A 21,804-nucleotide genomic window follows, 5' to 3' on the forward strand; every position below is an offset into this window, starting at 1 on the left:
GAGGCTCCTGAGCGTTCAGAACAGAGTGACTTGGGCGGGGGTGATTCAGGGCAGAGCTGTGGGAGACTAGCTTCCCTCAGGGAGCTCTGTCGGCCTAGCTCCAGATCCGACCTCTGCTCGCTGGATGTGGCAATCCCTGAGGACCAGCTGTAGCTGCCTGATTTGGGCGGGGGCAGGAAGACCGCAGCACAGAAAAATCCTCCGACTTCACTGTGCCCCTTGTTGAGGACTTTAAGGGGACCTCAAAGACAAAGCTCTCAGCCACGAAGTCGGACAAAGTCTAAATCCAGCCCCTGTCAAGCCAGCCTTGTGGGACAAGAGCCCAGAAGGCAATTAGAACCCGTCCTCCCCTGACGTTCCTTGGGATGACGATGGACCGATGGATGGACGCTCAGGAGACCCAGGGAGGGAGGGTGGACAGACAGACAGACACCGGTGGAAGAGGCCCAAACTGGACGGGCTCGGAATGGCTTCTTTCTGGAGAAACTTGAGGAGGGGCGCTGACTAGAGGGAGAAACCATGTGGTTAGAAAGAGAGCAAAGGGTTAAAAGAGAGGGAAAACATATACCACCAAAATAAATCAATAAATCCCATCTAAACCTGTGGTTCAATAAAGTGAAGCAGAAACTCTTTCACAACTCCCCAGCGGCAGCAGAATCCTGATCAGAAAGAGCAATTTACAGGAATCTTCCTCCAAAAACACACACACCGCTCCCCCTCCCAAATCCCTCCTCCCATCTACATGCGCAGAAGGCAGAAGCTGCCTGAGCCAGCCCTACTCCCCACCCCAAAAGGTGTCACCAGAAGTTTCTTTTGGTCATCGATCAGTGGCTTGCGAGCCCAAATCCAATGGATCGGTAGCTTGGGCTACTGAAACACGGGCACACGAGCCTGCGTTCAAACCAACCACCTAGGAGAGCCCATGGCACTCCCTCCCTTGTGGTTTGCAGAAAGAAATTCCAGCCTCCTTTGCCCCTGTCTCCTCTCAAAATTTCCTAACTTTAGTGCATGCCTTATGCCAGGAAATTCAGTGGTGGTTAATACTGGAGCTGTCACAGCTCATGGGTCACGACCTAAGGAAAGATGGAGAGCAGCAACGAGCGCCTGCAATAGCTGATGGGGATTTTCCGGTAAATCCTGAACCCATGACTAACTTTAAAAGACAGGCTCTAGCCCCCCCCCCGCTCCCCCCCCCCCCCCGCATCCCTCCACCCGCTTCCGCCCTCCACCGTTCGAACGAAAGGCCTGACTGAGAATCCTGTGAAAGAAACCAGATGGAACTCACTGGGTAAACCTGCACAGAAAGAGAAGGGGCCCGTTCACTGGCCGGCCACCTTGAACAGCCCAGCGGGGCCAGTGGCTGGTTTCAAGGTCCGCTCAGGAAGAGCTGCAGCCTCTTCGGCCAGTTCTGTTCGGGCGATCCGCACGCCTTGCTCAAAACAGGGCCTTTTTTCTAAAAACCAGGGGACTGGGGGAACAGAGCATCCTCTGTGTGGGCCGCCCCGCCTCCACTGGCCACCTTCATTCGTGGTGGTCAAACCTGAGTAGTGAGGGTTCCCGCTGGTGGGCCCATCCCCGGATCGGGGAGAAGGAAGTGGGGGGCGGGGGAAGGAGGGGTTTCGGGACCCGGAGCCACCGGTCCCCCCCCGGGACAAAAGAGGAAGAGGGTGTGTCTGGAGCAGACCCGCATGCTCCATCTGATGGAGTCGCTCCGACACCGAGCCCCGGAGCATCTGGTTCCGGGGGCAGACTTGGTTCCGCTTCCACCTCAAGTGGGTCTCCCGCTTGCCGGGAGGGAGCCGGCTTCCTGGGCTGCAATCACCCCAGTTTGCCCATCTGCGGGCTCCCCCTTTTCCCCAGGGCAGAGAGGGCGGGGGGGCGTAAAATAGAGGCAGCAGTGGGATTCTGGGAGGGCCGAAAGAGGCGAGCAGAAGAGCACTTACTGGTTTTCCCTTGGGAAAGATGAATTCAGGTAAGTGGCCGCCGGATAGGGATAGGAATTCCACCAGGGACAATTCGGCATCGAGTTCTGAAAACACAGCAACACCAAGAAAATTATGCCAGAAGGAAGGAGTGGAAACTCCCGATCTGATTCATCACGGCGGGCTGGGGAATCGGCTAACTTGGGGGAAGTGTCGGGGCCCTGGGGGATGCCGGTGGGGGGGGAGAACCGTACCATCAGAGATGGAGCAAAAGGCACCTCCCTCCCCAGATCATCCAGTCCAGCCTCCTGCCTCCAAGCAGAGCTTCTCCCAAATCATTTCAGATGGACGAGTGCATCTTTCCTTGGGCATCTCCGGGAAAGGCGACACCACCTCCACTGCCACCACCACGACGACTACCTCGCCTTTGATACCTAGGCCAGGATCTGGGCACCTTTCTGATCGGGGAGGCATCTTTCACGGGCAACCTAAACCCCTTCCACCTACGGCCCCCATATCCAACCAGTTCCTTCCAGCTGCTCCACGAGGGATGCCGGGCTTGGGGCCTGCGGCGCCTCAGTCTTCCGTCCGGTCCCATTTTTCAAGGCCTCTTGTTCTGCCTTTCTCCGTGGGTAAGCCAATTCCCAGAGCGAAGCTGGCTTTACCGGAGCATGGTCCAGGTCCAATTCAACATAGAGCTGACCACCAAACGTCACCAGGAAGGGAGGCTAGGTCTCCACCCTCTGTTAGGAATGCCCACGCAATAGACATTACGGGCACTGCAACACCCCACGCCGAGGGGAACGGAGATGCTTCCGGGAGCCGAGGAGCTTCCGTGCAAGGGACTGCCGAGACTCTTCAGCCTGGAAAAGCGCAGGCCGAGAAGGGGGGAAAGACTTAAGGGTACGCACAGGACCCCGAAGAGGGTCAGGGCGAACGTGGAATTGTTGTTCCCCAAATCCCACCCCATCAAGGTGAGGGTACACTCGCTGAAGCTGGAAGGTGGCAGGCTCCAAAGAAACAACAAGAGCCACTTCTTCACTCTGCTGGGGGACAAATAATGAGTATTGGTTCTCACAGGTATTCGTCCAGGCTGAAAACACCAGCAGGTTCAAGAGGAGTCTGGCTCAATCCATGGACAAGCAGGTCACGACGAGCTACTAGAGAGGAAGTTAGGGCCGTGAGAAGAACTCTGCATAACCACGGCCCGGTTCCCCCAGGCGCCCTGATGCTGCCTTTGGAGACAGAGCCTCACGGGATGGATGGACCTTGGGGCCAATCCAGGAACGGCACATCCGGGCCCGGACCCAGATGGATGCGCCTCCCTTTGGAAACCTGGATGCGTGGCTGCATCGGTTTTCCAGGAAAAGTGTCCAATCCCGGGAGTATGCCACAATCACTCTGGATGCCAGATCGAACGAGTTCCTTTCTTCTCTGGCAGTGACCCAATCAAGTGGAGTCAAAAGTGACATTTGGGAGTGGGAGTGAAGGTTCCAAACCGACTGGTTTTCCCCGCGAGTGGCTTCATCCAGCCGCACCGGCAGCCTCCCTGCAGTCCTTGGGTGATCTTTCCCTTTCCGGAGGGGCCTTGAGCTGTGATGGCACAGGACCAGGAGCCAGGATGAAGCCTGGGATGCCTCCCAGTAGAGAAAGAGAGAGGGAGGAAGAGGGACAGGGACAAGGACAGGGACAGGGACTTCAGCCAAGGCTTGGCCCTGGAGGAGTCTGGGAAAGGGGTCAAGAGCAGGTCACTCAGGTCCCTTAGGAAGGCCGCTGTGCTGCCCGCTCAGACCCACCACTGAGCATGTGTGTGCAAGATCCATCGGCCCTTGATCGCCGAAGGCTATACTGGCGCTCAGCCGAGTCGGAGAAAGTGAAGGTAAACAAGCACTGAAAAGTCAATTCCCCCCTTTCCCTGTTAACATCTTAGGAGTTGCGGAAAATGGCTCCTTTCACGCTTCCCCTGAACTTCTACGTGATGGACAGATGGACGAACGGATGGATGGATGGATGGATGGATGACAGAGCTTGCAATCAGACATGCTCTCCTGCAAATCTGAGATCTTCGGGGAGGAGGCCTTGATTAAGATCCGGGCCTCCAAACCCAGGGTCTGAACGTGAACATTAACCCCTGTAGGTCACCCTCCTCTGTGCCCTCCCAGCCACCGTCCTCCTCCCCCCAAGAAAAAGTCACCTCTTCCTCCAGGTCGTCTCCAACTAACCCCCCACCCCACCTTCCCAACAGCCACCTCAGCTCTCAAGGATTTTCATTTATTCACTCCCTTGGGTCTGCGACTTAGACCTCTTCATCCACAGGGTCTCCTGTTACCTCCATTAGATCACCAGCTCCCTGAGGGCAGGGATCACGCCTCTGACTTCCTCCATAGGCTCCCCGAGCAGCTGGCAGGCCTCGGCACACGAGGCTGACTCCGATACCCCACTGCCGGCTGGCCCTGAGGTCCTCTCGTCAGTCATTAGGATTTCTTAAGCACCCACTGGTGAGCGAATAGGACCTTACGGCAAGACCGGAAGAAAGCAGCTCTTCTGTAGTTTGAGGAGCCTCACGATTAGTGCTCCGGGGCACCGGCCCCATTCTTTCACTCGTCAGATCTTCAGTGAAAGAGAAGTCGGTGCTGGTTTCAATAGAACCTTCGACCACCCACAAAGTCGCTTCAGCTGCGGGGACCCAAGACATCCCGTGACAATAATCAGGTCCCCTTGGAGCCCAGACTGTGTTCAGGGGGCGTGGGGGGGCGGGCCTGAAGAACAAGGGATCATCCCCTCAGGGTAGGGGTGGCCCACTAAAAACGGCCACACTCTACACAATCAATCAACGGTATTTTTGAGCAGGGGGGCCTAGTAGTCAAAGGACATGGGTTTCAATTTCGGCTCCGCCACGTGCCTTTTGGGTGTCCCTGGGCAAGTCACTTCACTTCTCTGACCCTCAGTTTCCTCATCCGGAAAACAGGAATTCAATGCCTGTTCTCCCTCCTAGACTTGAGCCCCCCTGTGGGACCGGAACTGCATCAGACCTGATTAACTTGTATCTACTCCAGCGCTTAAACCAGTGCTTGACTCACAGTACAGATATCATAATAATGATACAAATAATACGATTAATAACAAACCCACGGGCTTGGTTTCAAAAGCAATTGTGGGCCACACACTAATGCAATGGAAGGGATCAATTTGGGGGTGTTTTGATATAGGGGAGTATTCCATGGGGATCTTTAATAAATGACCCGGCGCTCTACAGCCAGGAAAGGGCCTCGAATGCCGTCCTTCGGTTCAAAGACTACGACACCAATGATTTCACGGATGTGAGTTGCACTGACAGAGCAGCTCTAGCCCACTGTGCTATTGTGGGGCCACTTCCCTGGCCCCTTGTTACTCGGGGATGGCCTGCACTTCTCAGACCCCAAGGGTGCTGTCGTATGACGCTACTTTCTCCCTCCCGGCAGAAGGCCAGAGTGGCCCTGTCTACGTTGCCTCGGACGTTAGTTTAAGACTGGGAGGCAAAGGTGAACCCCGCTCCTGGCCGGACGTGTGCTTGAACTGCTTCTGCAGTCAGCCGGTCGGTCAGCCGTATTTACTGAGTGCTTACTGTGTGCAGGGCACTGTACTAAGTGCTTGGGAGAGAACAACATGGTGCTATCGTAGCGGCGCAGCAGTGGTGGGGGCCGGTCCGCGCTCCGCCAGCCATATGCGCTCGCCCAGTCCTCCTCCCTGGGCCCGGCAGCCCCCATTGCGAGATGGCTGGCAGGGAGACGGTGCAGTCTGGGATCGTGATACACGCTTAGAACCATCCCCTCGTCTGCACAAGCAGGTGGAAAAGGCTCCCCCGACCCTCACTGCGTCGCTGAGGGTCGAGCAACAGTGCTTTCCAAAACGGCTGAGGGCCCCGCGTTCTCGGCCGCGGGTGCGAGTTGCGGAGACGGTCTGCTCTCTGACGGCAGCGGCGGGAGCAGCCAAGTGCTCTGCCCCCAGTAAGGCGCCAGCGGGGCTACTTTCAGCTTGAAGCCGCCGCTGCTGATGGTGGGATTGGATTTATGAGGGTGGGTGTCGCTAGAATATCTTCTCCCCTCTGTTAATACTAATAATGATAACAATAATTGTGGTATTTGCTAAGTGCTTACTATGTGCCAAGCAACTGTCCGACGTGGTGGGGTGGCGTGGCCTAGTGGAAACAGCATGGGCCTGGGAATCAGAGGACGTGGATTCTAATCCCGCTCTGCCACAGATCTGCTCTGTGACCTTGGGCAAGTCACTTCACTTCTCTGGGCCTCAGTTATCCCATCTGGAAAATGAGGACTCCGACTCTGAGCCCCATGTGGGACAGGGACTTTGTCCAACCTGATTACCATGTATCTACCCAGCTCTTGGCACCTAGTAAGTGCTTAACAAACACCACAGTTGTTGTTATTATTATTATTATTATTATTAGGTCCCACATGGAGCTCACAGTCTAAGGAGGAGGGAGAGCAGGCTTGAATCCCCATTTTGCAGATGAGGGAACTGAGACACAGAGAAGTAAAGTGACTTGCCCAAGGTCACACAGCAGACAAGTGGTGGAGTGAGAATTAGAACCCAGGTCCTCTAACTCCCAGGCCTGTGCTCTTCCCATGAGAGAACAATAATAATAATAATAATAATAATAATAATAATGGCATTTATTAAGCGCTTACTATGTGCAAAGCACTGTTCTAAGCGCTGGGGAGGTTACAAGGTGATCAGGTTGTCCCACGGGGGGCGCACAGTCTTCATCCCCATTTTACAGATGAGGTCACTGAGGCACAGAGAAGTTAAGTGACTTGCCCAAAGTCACACGGCTGACAACTGGCCATTCTGAGATAAGCACTGGTCTGAACGTGGTACAGTGCTCGCACAACGCTCAGTGGAAAGAGCCCGGGCTTTGGAGTCCAAGGTCATGGGTTCAAATCCCAGCTCCACCACTTGTCAGCTGTGTGACTTTGGGCAAGTCACTTCACTTCTCTGGGCCTCGGTTACCTTATCTGTAAAATGGGGATGAAGACTGTGAGCCCCCTGTGGGACAACCTGATCACCTTGTTAACCTCCCCAGCGCTCAGAACAGTGCTTTGCACATAGTAGGCGCTTAATAAATGCTATCATTATTATTGTTACTATTATTATTTACACACAGGGCCTAGTGGAGTGCTCTGTCCACAGCAAGTGCTCTGTAAATACCGACGACGACGACCTCTCCGATGACCGAAACTGCCTCTCCCTCCACTCCCGCAAAAAGTTTGCATTTCCTGGAAAGCGTTTTTACTTTGGGAAGGGAAGGGCTGTGTGCTGAACTGAGCCTACTGTGTACTAAGCGTTCGGGAGAGTGCAACAGAAGCAAAAGCGGTGGCACCTGCTCTTCAAGAGCTTACAGTCTGATCGATAATGATCGATGGTATCGAGTGCTCACTGTGTACTACACGCTTGGCGGGGTAATGGGATAGGTAGACGTGATTCCCTTGCCTCTGAGGGGCTGACAGTGGAGACGGGGGGAGAATCGAATAAATGACAGGTAGGGGAAGGGGCAGGGTGTAAGGATAGATGCTGTCTTATCATCATCATCAATAGTATTTATTGAGCGCTTACTATGTGCAGAGCACTGTACTAAGCGCTTAAGTCTTATCCCGGCCCCTCTCCTGCCACTTGGGCACTTTCTGCACCACCTACACACTTATCTATATGGCCTGCAGGCCCTTCTACTAAGTACTAACTCTTGTAACCATAGACCCTTCTCCTGTCTGTCTCCCACTCCATTCAGTCACATCCATCGATGCGTGCGGAGCACTTTACTAAGCACTAGAGCGTAAGCTCCTTGAGGGCGGTGACCGTGTCAACTCTCCCAAGTGCCTAAGTCAGTGATCTGCCCGCGACAGGTGCTCAAGAAACACGTCCGACTGAGCCGGGCTAGTGGCTGCAAGGCGAGGAAGGGAGGGGCCCCGAAGCAGTGTGGCCTAGTGGATACAGCACGGGCCTGAGAGTCGGAAGGACCTGGGTTCTAATCTTGCCTGCTGGGTGACCTTGGACAAGTCATTTCACTTCTCGGCGCCTCAGCTACCCGCATCTGGAAAGGGGGGTTAAGATTGTGAGCCCCATGTGGGACATGGACTGTGTCCAACCTGATTAGCGGGTCATCACCCCAGCGCTCAGCACACAGTAAGCTCTTAACAAATACCATTAAGAAGGTGGGGTGGGGAGGCAATCCGGGAAACATCGCGGCGGACAAACCGACAACCGGGGAGGTAAAAGACCCCAGGGAGGAGTCCAAAATGAAAACAATGACACCACAGTAGTAAACTTCTGGGACAAGGAGGAAGGTGGTATTGTGGTGGGAAAGTGAGGAGGAGGGATTCAGTTTTAGCCATGAAGCAGTGGGATGGCAGGGGGAGAGTCTTTGTGGAGATGTCCTAGAGGCAAACGAAAATGTGAAATTTTAAGGCAGCTCAGAGGAAAGGACCGGTGGGGTAGACTTGAGAGTCATCTCCTCGGAGGGGGAAGCCCTATGAGCAAAGGAGGGGAGAGAGAGCGTGGGAAGGCGAGGACGGGAGGGAATGAGAACAGCAAGAGGGAAGGAGCCAAAACAGAGCCTTGCTGGCCACTCACAGTTGAGGGGTGGAAGCAGGGCCACCAAAGAAGTGGTTAGAGAGGCAAGAGGAAAACCAGGTGAATGCCGTGTCAGCTAAACCAAGGGTAACTAGTGCTTCTAGAGAAGCCGCGTGGCTCAGTGAAAAGAGCCTGGGCTTGGGAGCCAGAGGTCATGGGTTCTAATCCCTGCTCCGCCACTTGTCGGCTGTGTGACTTTCGGCAAGTCATTTAACTTCTCTGGGCCTCAGTTCCCTCATCTGGAAAACGGGGATGAAGACTGTCCCACGTGGGACAACCTGATCACCTTGTATCCCCCCAGCGCTTAGAACAGTGCTTGGCACATAGCGCTTAACAAATGCCATCATTATTATTATTCTAGGAGAAGAGAACTTTTGGTCAAGAGTATTAAAGGCAGCTCACAGATCAAGAAAGAGGACAGTAGAGTACATTAGACTTCATTCATTCATTCATTCAATCGTATCTATTGAGCGCTTACTGTGTGCACAGCACTGTACTATGCACTTGGAAAGTACAATTCAGCAAAAAGAGAAACGATCCCTGCCCACACCAGACTTACAGTCTAGAAGAGGAGACTTGGCTCAGAGGTGACTGTGGAAGACCCTGGTGATCCCGGTCTCCCAGGGAAGGGGGTGCAAACCGGAGCAAAAAGAGAGCTGGGGGAGAGCGACCGTGTACGGTCCATTCACGGACTTTAGACGGGGATGCCTCCTCTTAAGAGGTGGAGAATGTGGACATGGAAGCAGGAGACTGTTGAGGGGCCTGAGCTCACATCTGACGGTACCTACGTTGCCCACAGAGATGCTGGTGAGGTGCCGGTGGGTCATCGGGGGTTGGAAGGGATAAAGGTGGGGGCACCCTTCGGGAGGGAATTCAGTGTCTGGAATTGGGGGGGGCGGGCAAAGCACTGGAGTCCCCAAGTGCTTAGTACTGTGCTCTGCACAAAGTAAGCACTCAATAAATACGACTGAATGAATGAACGACGAGGTAGGTGTAGAACTGCTGCCAAGCAGGAGACGAGGCAGGGGAGGATAAATCTGAAGCATCGGGGCTTGACCTGGTTTCTGAACCGCCGCCAACGAGTGCAGGGATGAGCTGCAGGGCTGGGGCGGGGGGCGGCTGCGGATGTGAGCCGTAAGGTGGAGGGGAATTGAGTTAAGTAGAAAGGATCCGGGTGAAGGTGTGCATTTTGGCACCGCCGCCCCCAGACAGGGGCCATTTCTGCGAGACCCGTGTCAGAAAGCCCAACGTTCCTGGGCTGGACACTTCAACGGGGTCCTGCGTCCTCTCCCCCACCCCCTGCATAGGCCTCGTTTTCCTCAGGCTCTTCACTCACCTCGATGGTAGGGCCGCAGAGCTGGGGCGGGAGATTGGGCATGCTGTACAGTATATTGCCTGTCTGGGGGTGCTCGTGCTGAGGGTACTCCCCGTCCATGGCAGGGTGCCCTGAGAGCATCAGGCTCGGTCCTGCTGCATGAAGTCACTGGAGGGGAGGGAACAAACTGCAGTAATATCTTTATCTGGGCTCTTCACTCTGAAGCATGTCCTGGAAAAAAAACACATACGAAAACTCTGAGCTCAAAGCCGAATCAAGGCAGGAGGGGGAGTGCAGAGGAGGCTGTAGCGTCGTCGCCTCCTCTTCTGAAGATGTTTGTCAGGAAAGGGAAAGATTGCTACTGACTGGGGAGCTTCAGAGAAGGACGGGGCTACCTGGAAATGGGGGTGAGAAAGAGAAATGGACGTGGGCAAGCGCAACAAGGCTCCGAGCCCTGGGATTTGCTTGTGGCGGGGGGCAGGGGGGTTCCCTCTGATGCTCACAAGGTTTCTGACCATCGATTGGCGCTCACCAGACTTCTGAGGAACCGCTCTTGCCCTGGAAACCTGAGTCCCCACTCCCACCCCGATTTTCCCACGATCACTTCACCTGCTATCACTAGTCCACTGGAAGGCTAGTTCCCCCTGACTGAAATAGGAGATGACAACCAAACACATATGAGGCTGGAGGTGCCTTCGTTCAAGGATAAACTGGCCTCACCCCGCACCTCTCCTGACTCCGACCCATCGTGCGCGCACCCCCCCCCCCCCCACCGACGGGGAACTTCTTCCTCCCCATCGAGTTTCTCCTCCCTTTTCAAGTCTTCGTCAAAAAAGAGACATCCCTCCAACTCATCACCCACCCTCCTTCTGCTAACTCAGCGACGCACTTGTGTTCCGGGCAGACGCATCTACGCTTTTACTCCTGTACCTCTTGGCTATTTGGTAACTTGTGTCCGTTTTTCTCCCCCATCAGATGGCAAACTCGAAGGCAGCGATGGTCTCTCACTTCCTCCGTACAATCCCAAGCATCTAACGTGGAGCTCGGCACACACGATGGGGAGGAGGGAGAGGGGAGTGGGCAATAGATAGAATTTCGGCCGGTGTGGGTGCCTCCGAAATCACAGCAAAGCAACCAGAGACGAAGGAGCCCCGGCCAACCCTCACGAGCCCACATCCTAAGCACCAAACCAAACCGTCCGCGGCCCCGGGGCATTTCCCAAATGGCATCTCTCAAGGGCCTGTCGGGTGCCAAGCACTTGACTGAGCGCTTAGGACGAGTTCAATAAAAGCAAAGAGCCCGATTCCTCCTCTCAGGGAGCTTAGAACCAAAAGGGGAAGCAAAGGAGAGGTTGGCTAAGAGAGGGGCCGTCTCCCCTCAAATGACTTCGGTCACTGCCCTTGGCGGGGGAGGATCCGGCCCGCCGGCTCTTCTTTTCACCTCGTTGGGGCCGGTGACCCGGGTGTGGGCAGCGTTCCTCGGCGTGGCACGGCCCAGGGAACCGATGATGCGGTACTCGCTCAGCAGAGGGAAAGGCACATCAGCCGTTGGGAGGGGAGGGATCCGCCCAGGCGAACCGCTCCTCCCAAGTTAACCGGGGGGATGAAGAAATCTGCCAGGCTTCCAGTAATCCTAGCCACATAAACTGGACTATGCTGGTTTGTGCAAGAACTGAAGTCGAGCCATTACTCAACCAGCTTCATCGCTCCAGAGCACGAGAAAGGACTTTCACGCCGGTGGTTGCTCACCTGAGGCAAATGACCCACCAAGGGGATTAAGGTCCCTGGCAGGGCATACAAGTTTAGACGGCAAGGCCTGAAGCCAAGTGTTTTTCGACATCGCTGGATTCGGGTGTATGATCGGAAAGGATCGCCCTCAAAGCAGTCGGGAGGGAACAGGACTCGGTGCTTCCCTACAGTCTCCTGGTCCCAAAACCACAGATGCACAGTAACAGCTCCTGAATTCACCATGAATGAATATATTATTATATTCACACTAGGTGCCGCAAAGAGGAGGGAAAGTTCAAATGGGGGGCAAAGTCAGAATGGTTCCGGGACCCCCCTGCGGCCAAAATGACTGCTGTCCTCAACTGTCAATAATCTGCGAGTGGACCATCCGCGGTAGAATTATAGGCTCTCGGCCACCGTCAACCTGCCTTCCTCTAATTTCTTCCCAGGCGACGGCAGCTGGGGCCCGTAACGGGAGTCTAGTCCCTTCTAGACTGCGAGCCCACTGTTGGGTAGGGACCGTCTCTATATGTTCCCAACTTGTACTTCCCAAGTGCTTAGTACAGTGCTCTGCACACAGTAAGCGCTCAATAAATACAATTGAATGAATGAATGAATGAATGAATGAATGAATGAACGAGTTCTTCCTAAGTTTCCCTGGCAATTCTGTCTTCCTTCATTACCCGGACAGATTAGGCCCCCTCTACTACCCAGACGAGACACAAATCACCTCCTCAGTTTCACATTATCCATAGCCTGGTATTTCCTGCATCCCCTTCTCTCTCCCATTCAAGCAGATGAGCTGACTTTAAATCAATCCTGCTTCTCTCCTTCTTGGCTACTAAACTACCCATCAGGCACTAGCTCGAGACCAAAAAATAAAAGAACCAGGCCCTTCGGCATCTGTTAGGCCTTTCCCGTTAGCCGGTGACTGTCACTGCCCGCAGCATTCCTGGGGAATCCGTAGGAGGGCAAAACTGGGCCTTCTGGGTTGTCTATTAGCCAGCCCCCTTCCGATAACCCCCAGCACTTGCTACGGCACCTCTGAGTCGACGATCTGAAGGAACAGATGCCGACGGAGTTATGCCCGTGGACCCCGGGCTCCTCCCCGGGGATTGGGATTCTTTCTCCCCGAGGTGCACTATTCTCGCCCTCATTCCCACAGAGGCTCAGCTGCCACCTTTCGGCTGCCTCGCTCGCTCGGCTTCCTGAGATCTTGCCGCGGTTCATCCCATCTGTATGACATTTCCCCGGCTGGAAGAACTGTGTCCTCTGGAAACTTGGAGATGGCCCCATCCCGCCCCCTCCTTCGGATCATTTATGACGATTTTAAGCAAAACCGGCCTTGGCACCCACCCCACCCCCGAGGGTCCCCACTAGGCAGCACATTGGGCCAATCTGAAAAGTGGTCGTTAATTCCCCCCCCCCGCCCCCACCCTTCCCACCATGGCTGGCCAGCCATTCCCCTTTGGGGACGGAACCTTGTCAAAGGCCTGTTGAAAAATCTGAATTTATTGCACCCACTGGTCCCTCTCTATCCGCATGCCTATCGGACCCTCTCAGAAAACTTCTGCAGCTTAGTTGGCATAATTTCCCTTTCCAGAAACCATGTGGACTCTCCCCCAACAGGTAGTGTTTGTCCAGAGAGTTCACTGATCCTAAACAGGGCAGCGGGTGACAAGTATACAGACATGCAAACCGTCAGCCGCATTTTGCAGCTCAAGTAAGCTAGCTCCTCTCTCCCTCGAGAGTGAGTGCAAACCGTCAGCTGTAACCTACATGGATCTCAGTCTCACCTACCCTTACATTCACACAACATCAGCACCAAAGGTCAGAGAGTTTCATCAGCCACCAAGTACAAATGCGAAACCCTTCCGCGTGCACACACATACAAAGGCCGGTCTGAAAGCGACTTCTTTCACGTTTTGATTATTCGGATTCCCCGGCCTCCAAGTCAAGCTCTAAAACATATCCTCTGAAAACACAGGGCTTTACGGTAGAAAAAGGAAAAAGCAACTTTTCTCAGGGGCCCCTGATGCAATCCAACTAAATCTAGCAAGCTTGGCCAGAGTCCACCGCCGAGAACCAGCAGGCGCAAGTGACAAGACATTGCCGCCGCCGCCGCCGCCAGCTCTCGGCGCTACGGGAAGCTACGGGAAGCATGTGGATTCGGGTAAATAATAAAAGCGGTTAAGGGCATTTCAGCCTGTGGAGAACAAGCTACGGCAGAACCAACCCACAGAAGGCTTGCCTCCTCACTAATAAATATCCTGGGGGTGACTAAGTGCCTAGTGCTTAGTTCAGACAGAAAATATTTGCTGGGGAACTGGATTTCTGCAAAAAGTTTCAATCACGGAAGGCCCAGGGGACCATTTAGCAGACACCTGGTTTAGTGACAGCAATTAATCCTTTCTCTCCCCCCCACCTCGCGACAACCCCCAAACCCCTCCTGTCTGCCTGGACCCCATCCAACCAGTTTCCAGGAGTTCCTGGATAACTGAAGGGGTCAGGTTAGCTGACTCTTCTGCTTGGCTTGCTGCACTCTCCAACCTAAAGCAACTTTGGAGGCCTCAGCCTGTAACTCTGCAGGAATTGGTGGGGGGAGCGGGGAGGGGGAAGGGTGAGAACCTGGAAATTAAAGCTGCAACTTGGCCGCTTCCTCTTGTCTGGTCACATCCCTGTCGGCCGGACCCAAGAGTCAGGCTCGGCGGCGCCCCGCCACGGGGATGTCAGCGGGGAGTGAGGACGCAAGTGTCCATGTGCGTCGACGAGGTGAAGGGGCTGACATTTTAGAACTGTTAACAATCTATGATGTCAGTGACCCGTGCATTAAAGACCATTAAGATATGAACAGCTCCTTCGGGAATCAGAGTTTCAGGGGAAGGACGATAATGAAATGGATAAGCAGTTGCCGGCCGGACCCAAATGATTCACATTTGAATTTCCCAGACGGTTTCCTCTCTCTCTCTTCCCCCCACCCTGCCACTCGGCCCCCTTTTCTCAGAAAAATAACATATGTGACACTTTCATATCACATAAAAAAATCTGCTGACCTAATTCCTAGAGGTGGCTTGAAATGCTGGAGATCTTAAAGCTGACGGGGAGGATTGCTCTCTTCCCGTCTCGTTTCGGGGTCTTGGCCTGTCCACATCACCTCTACCAGGACGGCACCTGATCCAACTTGTACTTCCCAAGCGCTTAGTACAGTGCTCCGCACACAATAAGCGCTCAATAAATACGATTGATTGATTGATTGATATTGCCAGCGGTCACAAGGTCACACAGAGGCCCCTCCTGTTCTACAGAAATTAAGCGGAGGGCTTGATGCCGGGGTGAAAATGATTCGGCATGCGGCATGTGGCGATGGCCTGGGGTGGTGGATGCGAACTCACTGAGGTTCACTTAATTTATTCTGTCTCTTTGAGACTGGTCCACTGTTGAAGTAGACAAGGCCCAAAGCAGGGAGAACAGAAGACCATTTCAGGGAAAAAAAAAAACAACAACTCAAAAAACACCATCACTGGGTCAGACCAATCTGGGATTCCGTCTCCAACAGGGGAACCAGGACGCTTAGGAGGAACTGTGTGACGGTGCTGGCCCTCCTGGGCCCCCACCCTCATGTTTAGGGCTGAACCGTCTTAGCCCCTCTTTATCTCTAACTTTCCCTCTGGTAGCCCACTCCAGACCTCCCATCCATGAATGCATCGTTTTACGGACGCAAGCGCTGTGGGGCTGAGGGTGGGGTGAATATCAGGCGCTTAGGCGACAGACCCACCGAACTAAGCCGCATCAGAGAAGTCATGCTGGAGAAAAACCCGACAAATGCATTGAAGGTTCTAAAGCCGTTCACTGGCTGCAGACCTTAGCAGACATCAAAAAACTTATTCTGGAGAAAAACCCTAAAAAATAAGTCTGGGGTTTCATACCAATTTCTGGGTTTAAGCAAAGTGGCCCAACATCAGACACAAGAAGTCAAAAACAAAACAAAAAAAAAAAAAAACAGGTTATCAGGGCTGGGCCACTATGTACATATCCATAAATTTATATATAATAATTTTTTCACCCTATTAATGTCTGTCTCCCCCTCTAGACTGTCAGCTCGTTGTGGGCAGGGAATGTGTGTGCCAACTCTGTTATACTGTACTCTCCCAACCGCCTAATACAGTGCTCGGCACACAGTAAGCGTACAAGCACCCACAACCGATAGACTGTAAGTTCCCTGACGGCAGGGATTGTATCTACCAACTCTACTCTCCCAACTCTTAGTACAGTGCTTGTGATTGATGGATTGATGGGTTGATTGGGTAAAAAGAATAATAATGATGGTACTTGTTAAGCGCTTACTATGTGCCAAGGACTGTTCTAAGCGCCGGGGTAGACACAAGGTAATCAGGTTGTCCCACACGGGGCTCACAGCTCTTAATCCCCATTTTACATCATCATCATCATCATCAATCGTATTTATTGAGCGCTTACTATGTGCAGAGCACTGTACTAAGCGCTTGGGAAGTACAAATTGGCAACATATAGAGACAGTCCCTACCCAACAGTGGGCTCACAGTCTAAAAGTTACAGATGAGTTAACAGGCACAGAGAAGTTAAGTGACTTGTCAAGGTCACAGCACACAAGTGGCGGAGTTGGGATTAGAACCCACGTCTTCTGACTCCCAAGCCCGTGCTCTGGCCCCCAGGCCGCACTGCTTCAATGAAATGCAGTTTAAAAATACCCAGATGAGAAGTAGATCTGGTCCCTGGCCCTCACAATCACCACAGATGCCAACTGTGGCACTGTGGACGTTCATCGTGAATGAACAGGTCTGGGGACGGGCAAGCAGGCTGTGCCATCCTATTCTCCCCTCCATCTCCCGTCACAAGCACTTCTGCGTCACCTGAACACTTGGAAACTCATAAGTTGCCTCCCCACAACCCCCGACCCTGCTACACTTAGGAGCCGGACTTTATTTACACTCTACTCTTTCCTCCTACCTGTATTTGATTTTAGGGTCTGTCTCCCTAATCCGGTTGTTCTAGAGCACTCTCCCAAGCGCTTAGGACAGCACTCTATACAGAGAAACGACCGATCAACCGACTACCTAACAGGACAGGGAGTCCCGAAATGGGGTCTCGCCGGCCTCACCTGAAAGCTCTAAGGTCTCGTCGAGGCCCTGCGGGGAGCGGGGTCAGGAGTCCGGCAGCAGCGGCTTTCCGGAGCAGATGTTGAAGGTTGCCCTAAAAATTCCTATCTCCTACGAAACACGCTTATCAAGAAGGCCACATCCGGGGAACGTCAGCTCCCAGGAGAACAATCAACCACTGCACCAGGAAGCAGATTGGAAAACAGCAGAGCAGGGAACAGTCCCTCCATGCATACGGTGTAGAAGTGAGTGTCGGCGCAGACGGGAAGGCTCTCCCCGCTAGGCGTGGCAGCCCTCTCTCTAAGCCTCTTCCCCAAGTCACCTTCCACATCAGCTCAGGGGCTGGGATTCGGGCTCCGGAAAGAGAAGCAGTGCACTACCATGCTCTGCCTAAACCGAACTCCCAGGAACTACGGATGCCCCTGAAACCCAGGAGCTCTAGCTCTCTGCAGATAGTCGAGACCACCAGAGAGCACTTCCTCTTGGGCGGGGGTGCTCTTTGTCAATGCTTGAATGGCTGGGAGCTAGACAATATTCCCACTGTGGGCCTAAACTTGCTGAAACAACCCAAGCTGCCACCGTCTCCCTGCTGACCCCCAACCACGAGATCACTCCAGGAGAAGAAAATGGGACAGTTCGTTACGACCAACCTCGCCCTCCACCAACCCAAGACTTCAGAGAGAGGTTCTGGTGCCGCTCAAGCTGCGGTGCCCTAATCGGTCGGCAGAATTATCCGTCTCCTCCGTTAGCCTGGAAGCTCTTGCTTATTTCTTTTGTACTTCCACCCAGGACCTCATTCCACACTCTGCGCCCCTGGGAGCCTCAATTCAGTCTGTTGGACTTTATTTCCCAGAAGTGACAGGACTGAAGCTTACCAGTCATTTCGTCACGTCATTTATTTCCTATGAATATCTGTGGAGGGCTGGACTTGGGGTAACTGGGAATATACTAAAAACAGGCAGTGAAGCCTAAAGGCCCTTGGATTTGGGGTTTTGTTTGGGCTTTAAGAGAAAAACTATTGCCGAGCTGACCTCCAAGCCAGTTTAAGCTTCGTTATTGAGACGCCGTCAGATTTTCAAGCTTACACGAGTGCCCTGTTAGTAAAAGAGAAGTCGAAGCTCCTGCAGCATCAGTAACAGCAGCATTTACTGAGTCCACGCTGGGAGCTGAGCACTGTGTGGGTACTTGGGGGATTTTAGAGAAGCAGCAAAGCTGCTCCTGAGACCCTTTCTGCCTCACGGCGCTAGCTTGCTCTGATGAGGAACGAAGTCCTCTCGAGCCGCCAAAGATACGCTCCTGAAAGCTGCTGAGGTTCAACGGTGAGCGGATTTAGGTCCGGGCATCAGCCTAAAGGACCTAAATAATAGTAATGGTATTTGTTAAGTGCTTACTATGCATCGAGCACTGTTCTAAGCGCTGGGGTGGATTCAAGCTAATCAGGTTGGACCCGATCCCCGTCCAGCATGGGACTCACAGTCTTAAGCCCCATTTTACAGATGAGGGAACTGAGGCCCAGAGAAGCGAAGTGACTTGCCCAAGGTCGCACAGCAGACAAGTGGCGGAGCCGGAATTAGAACACAAGTCCTTCTGGCTCCCAGGCTCTATCCATTAGGCCATACTGCTTAATGCATGTCTTCACCTACCCTTGGCGGCGGGAGAGAAGGAGGGAGGAGAAAGGAGGGTTTTCGGTCGCACCTTTGGCCAAAACGGGAAACGTTCTGCGGTTATAAAGGATTCCCCCTTTGTATTAGAGCAGAGCATTCGTTCGTTCATTCAATCGTATTTCTTGAGCGCTTACTGTGTGCACAGCACTGTACTGAGCGCTTGGGCAGTACAAGTTGGCAACATATAGAGACGGTCCCTACCCAACAACGGGCTCACAGTCGAGAAGGGGGAGACAGACAACAAAACATGTGGACAGGTGTCAAGTCATCGGGATAAATAGAAATAAAGCTAGATGCACACCATTAACAAAATAAATAGAATAGTAAATATGTACAAGTAAAATAAATAGAGTAATAAATCTGTACAAACATATGTACAGGTGCTGTGGGGAGGGGAAGAGCAGTAATCATAAGGGAAGTTAGGGAAACTGTGGATCCAGCTCCTGCAGGGGCTGTGGTCTCACAGGGGAGTGGAGGACACTTATGTGCTGCTTAAGACTGAGCCTCACCCACGACTCTTCGGTTACCCAAAAGCTTTACAAGCAACATTTCAGGGGTCCGTAACTCGGCAGCTCTATGGTCCAACAGGCAACCTGGGACTATCTACGGCCTTGCTACTTTTACATACCCACAGATCTTGGCCCACCTAGCCCAAGGAACTACCCAAGGAGTTAAACAGCAAGAAGACAGCATTCCTTCCCCTTCATCCTCGTAAACTGTCACTTGCTCTGGGCCAGGGGCTATTTACGAGACCGGCCAGAAAGCCCGACGCCAAAATTCCCGAGGCTCATTTTCTTCAATACCGACGGAGAGCTGACCGAGATCTCCGCGTTTGCGGCATCCGGCGGGAGGTGATCTGTCCGGACCACAAGTGCCCCTAACGCGTCGGGTGGAAAGGCTATGAATGTGGCAGTACAAGGCGCTAGGTTTGTCCTGAAATAGTAGAAAGAATTCAAGGGACAAGAGGGAGGGTTCTTTCAAGCACATACCAAGCAAAGGGGCACCTCGCAGCGATGCAACTGCTGAAACCAAGACGACGGACGACCTAGAAGATTGCCACGGTTCAACCTCCTGACCCAGACTGAGAAGATCATTTTCAGGCATCCCCAAGACTGTTTGGGATGCGGGAAGCGCTCTCCCTGGGGCGGCATCTAATGAGGCACGCGCGGGCGTACACATCCGTGTCCTTCCATGCACACACACCCTTATTCCCTCTTTTAGCTCCCGCTTTCACAGCTCAGGGCTTTGCCATTGCTAACACCCCGCTTTAGATATTGCCTAATGGGGGGTCAGGGCCCAGCTGGCTTTGGAGAGGGAGGGGGGCACATAAGGCCGGGAAGACCACTTCCGATGGAGGGTGGGTGTGAAATACTAGTCACGGAGTCACCAAGCGCATGACCTCCCAAAGCCACGCTTCGGTGGCAACGTAGCCTCGTGGCGAGAACACAGGTCCGGGGAGTCAACACACATGGGTTCCCCTCCCAGCTCTGCCGCTGGACTGCTGGGTGACTTTGGGCAAGCCGCTTAACCTCTCTGAACCTCTTTCCCCGGGGCATAAAGGGGGGAAAACCCCACCTATCTCACCCCACTTCACGGTTGCGCCGCGAGGAGAAATTGACCTAACTACCGTGAACACACTGTGGAAAAATAAAATTTGATTTCAGAGGGTCACCCGTAACCGAAGAGCCAGTCTGTTGTCCCGCTTTCCCACCCGACCTCTGGTGAGGTTTCCCAAAGTAACCAAAGAGATCTCTAAGTACTCGAGTGCTGCGGGCGATACTCTAGCGAAACCCCAATGTCCCAGGTAACAGGTATTTGCTGGGGTTCCGCGATTTTAGTGGTAAGGTCTCAGCAGGCCCTTCTCGGGAAGACGACTGGGAAACAGATGCTCGGGATTCAACGTGAGGCCTGGCCCGAAAAACCTGGTGCATGTGACCGGAGTAGCGTCTCGAACTCCCCGGCCCCATCCGGTCAGGCTTTCATTTTACTGAGAAAGGGGACTCTGTGGCAGTGGCAACAACAACAACAACTCGGCCTTCCTCATTCCCAGGCTGGGAGCGCAGCTAGCTCCGGAGACTCTGTCAGCCGCCCGCCTGGCAAGTATTCCATCATGCGAGCCACAAGCCCCTCCGTTTACTCCTGAGGTTCTTCTACGGCAGAATTAAGTCCCCAGGGGCCCCATCCCAGACCACCACCTACGCTTGCATCAGAGGCGGTTCCGCTTATTAAACTGCATTCGCGGGGCCGAGTTTAATTTAGCCAAAGAACGGCCAAACCCCACAGAGTCCAGTAGGGCTGGAAAAATGCCATCCCTCCCCGCACCTGGCCCAGACAGGGGGCTGACCTCCTAGGAACTTGGGAACCTAACCCCCTTCTCCTCCCTGATTTTCGATGACTCCCCAGACTGACTGCCAGGCTGCTCGTTCCCTCTTACCTCCCTGCCCTCTCTCCACCACAGAGAACCTCCTTTTTTATATCTCGCTCCTGACTCCGAGCCTCCAATCTGATCTCCTGCCCTTCTCCTCTGCCGTGGAACTCCCTCCCCTCCTAAAGCTGCCAAACCACACATCTCCTCATCACTAGCACCACCACTTCCAGGAGGCCCTCCCTGACTCATCCCTCCCCCAATCCACCCCCCCGCCACCATCTTGATCGTATCGTTCAATTAGTCACCTTAGGCACACACGTGTGCCTCTGTTATATCATGTCATTGCTCACTTTGGTTTTTCTGGTTTGCCTCAGTGCCCCATACCTTTCTGCCTAGGGTATTTGGGGCCGTGCTTGCTCTGCCCACAGGGTAGCCTCAATCCTGCTGCTGCTGCTGACGATGATGCAGTAAGTCGCTTTAAAACTTTACGCAGCCCACTGGGCAGTCAAGAGGAGAAACCTCTCCTCAGGTGGCTCCCCCCGCCACCCACCCCCAAATCACCCATCTTGAACATTGACTCTCTGTCCCCATGAGATTATCTTGGGATTGGGCTAACCTCATATTGGCAGCGTGGCACAGTGGAAAGGGCCCGGGCTCTGGAGTCGGAGGTCAGGGGTTCAAATCCCGGCTCTGCCAACTGTCAGCTGTGTGACTTTGGACAAGTCACTTCACTTCTCTGTGCCTCAGTTACCTCATCTGTAAAATGGGGGTTAAAACTGTGAGCCCCCCGTGGGACAACCTGATCACCTTGTAACCTCCCCAGCACGTAGAACAGTGCTTTGCACATGGCAAGCTCTTAACAAATACCATCATTATTATTATTATTATTACCACCGAGGGCAACACCCCGCCCCTGCCCCGGGCCCCCAGTCAAAACGCGCCTCGGCAGGGAGCTTCCACATCTCCCAGCAATCGAGGGTCCTCCTTGAACTCAGAAGCCCGGGCCGCAGCCTCGACCCGGACGCATCCTCACGTGGTCGCTCCCCTTC

The 21,804-nt window shown here is 53.7% G+C and overlaps 1 protein-coding gene across 1 annotated transcript in view; it reads right to left on the reverse strand.

Annotated features, from left to right (window-relative positions):
- SBNO2 (strawberry notch homolog 2) overlaps window positions 1–21,804 on the reverse strand; it is a 141,543-nt gene that overhangs the window by 100,803 nt on the left and 18,936 nt on the right. The window contains exons 2-3 of the mRNA XM_038772442.1: window positions 9,883–10,092; window positions 1,944–2,029 (exon numbers count right to left, since the gene is read on the reverse strand). Of these exons, the coding sequence (XP_038628370.1) occupies window positions 1,944–2,029; window positions 9,883–10,002 (206 nt within the window). The 5' untranslated portion in view covers window positions 10,003–10,092. The remainder of the gene's footprint in view (window positions 1–1,943; window positions 2,030–9,882; window positions 10,093–21,804) is intronic.

The sequence above is a fragment of the Tachyglossus aculeatus genome, chromosome X1 (assembly GCF_015852505.1).
Source record: "Tachyglossus aculeatus isolate mTacAcu1 chromosome X1, mTacAcu1.pri, whole genome shotgun sequence".
Taxonomy (NCBI): domain Eukaryota; kingdom Metazoa; phylum Chordata; class Mammalia; order Monotremata; family Tachyglossidae; genus Tachyglossus; species Tachyglossus aculeatus.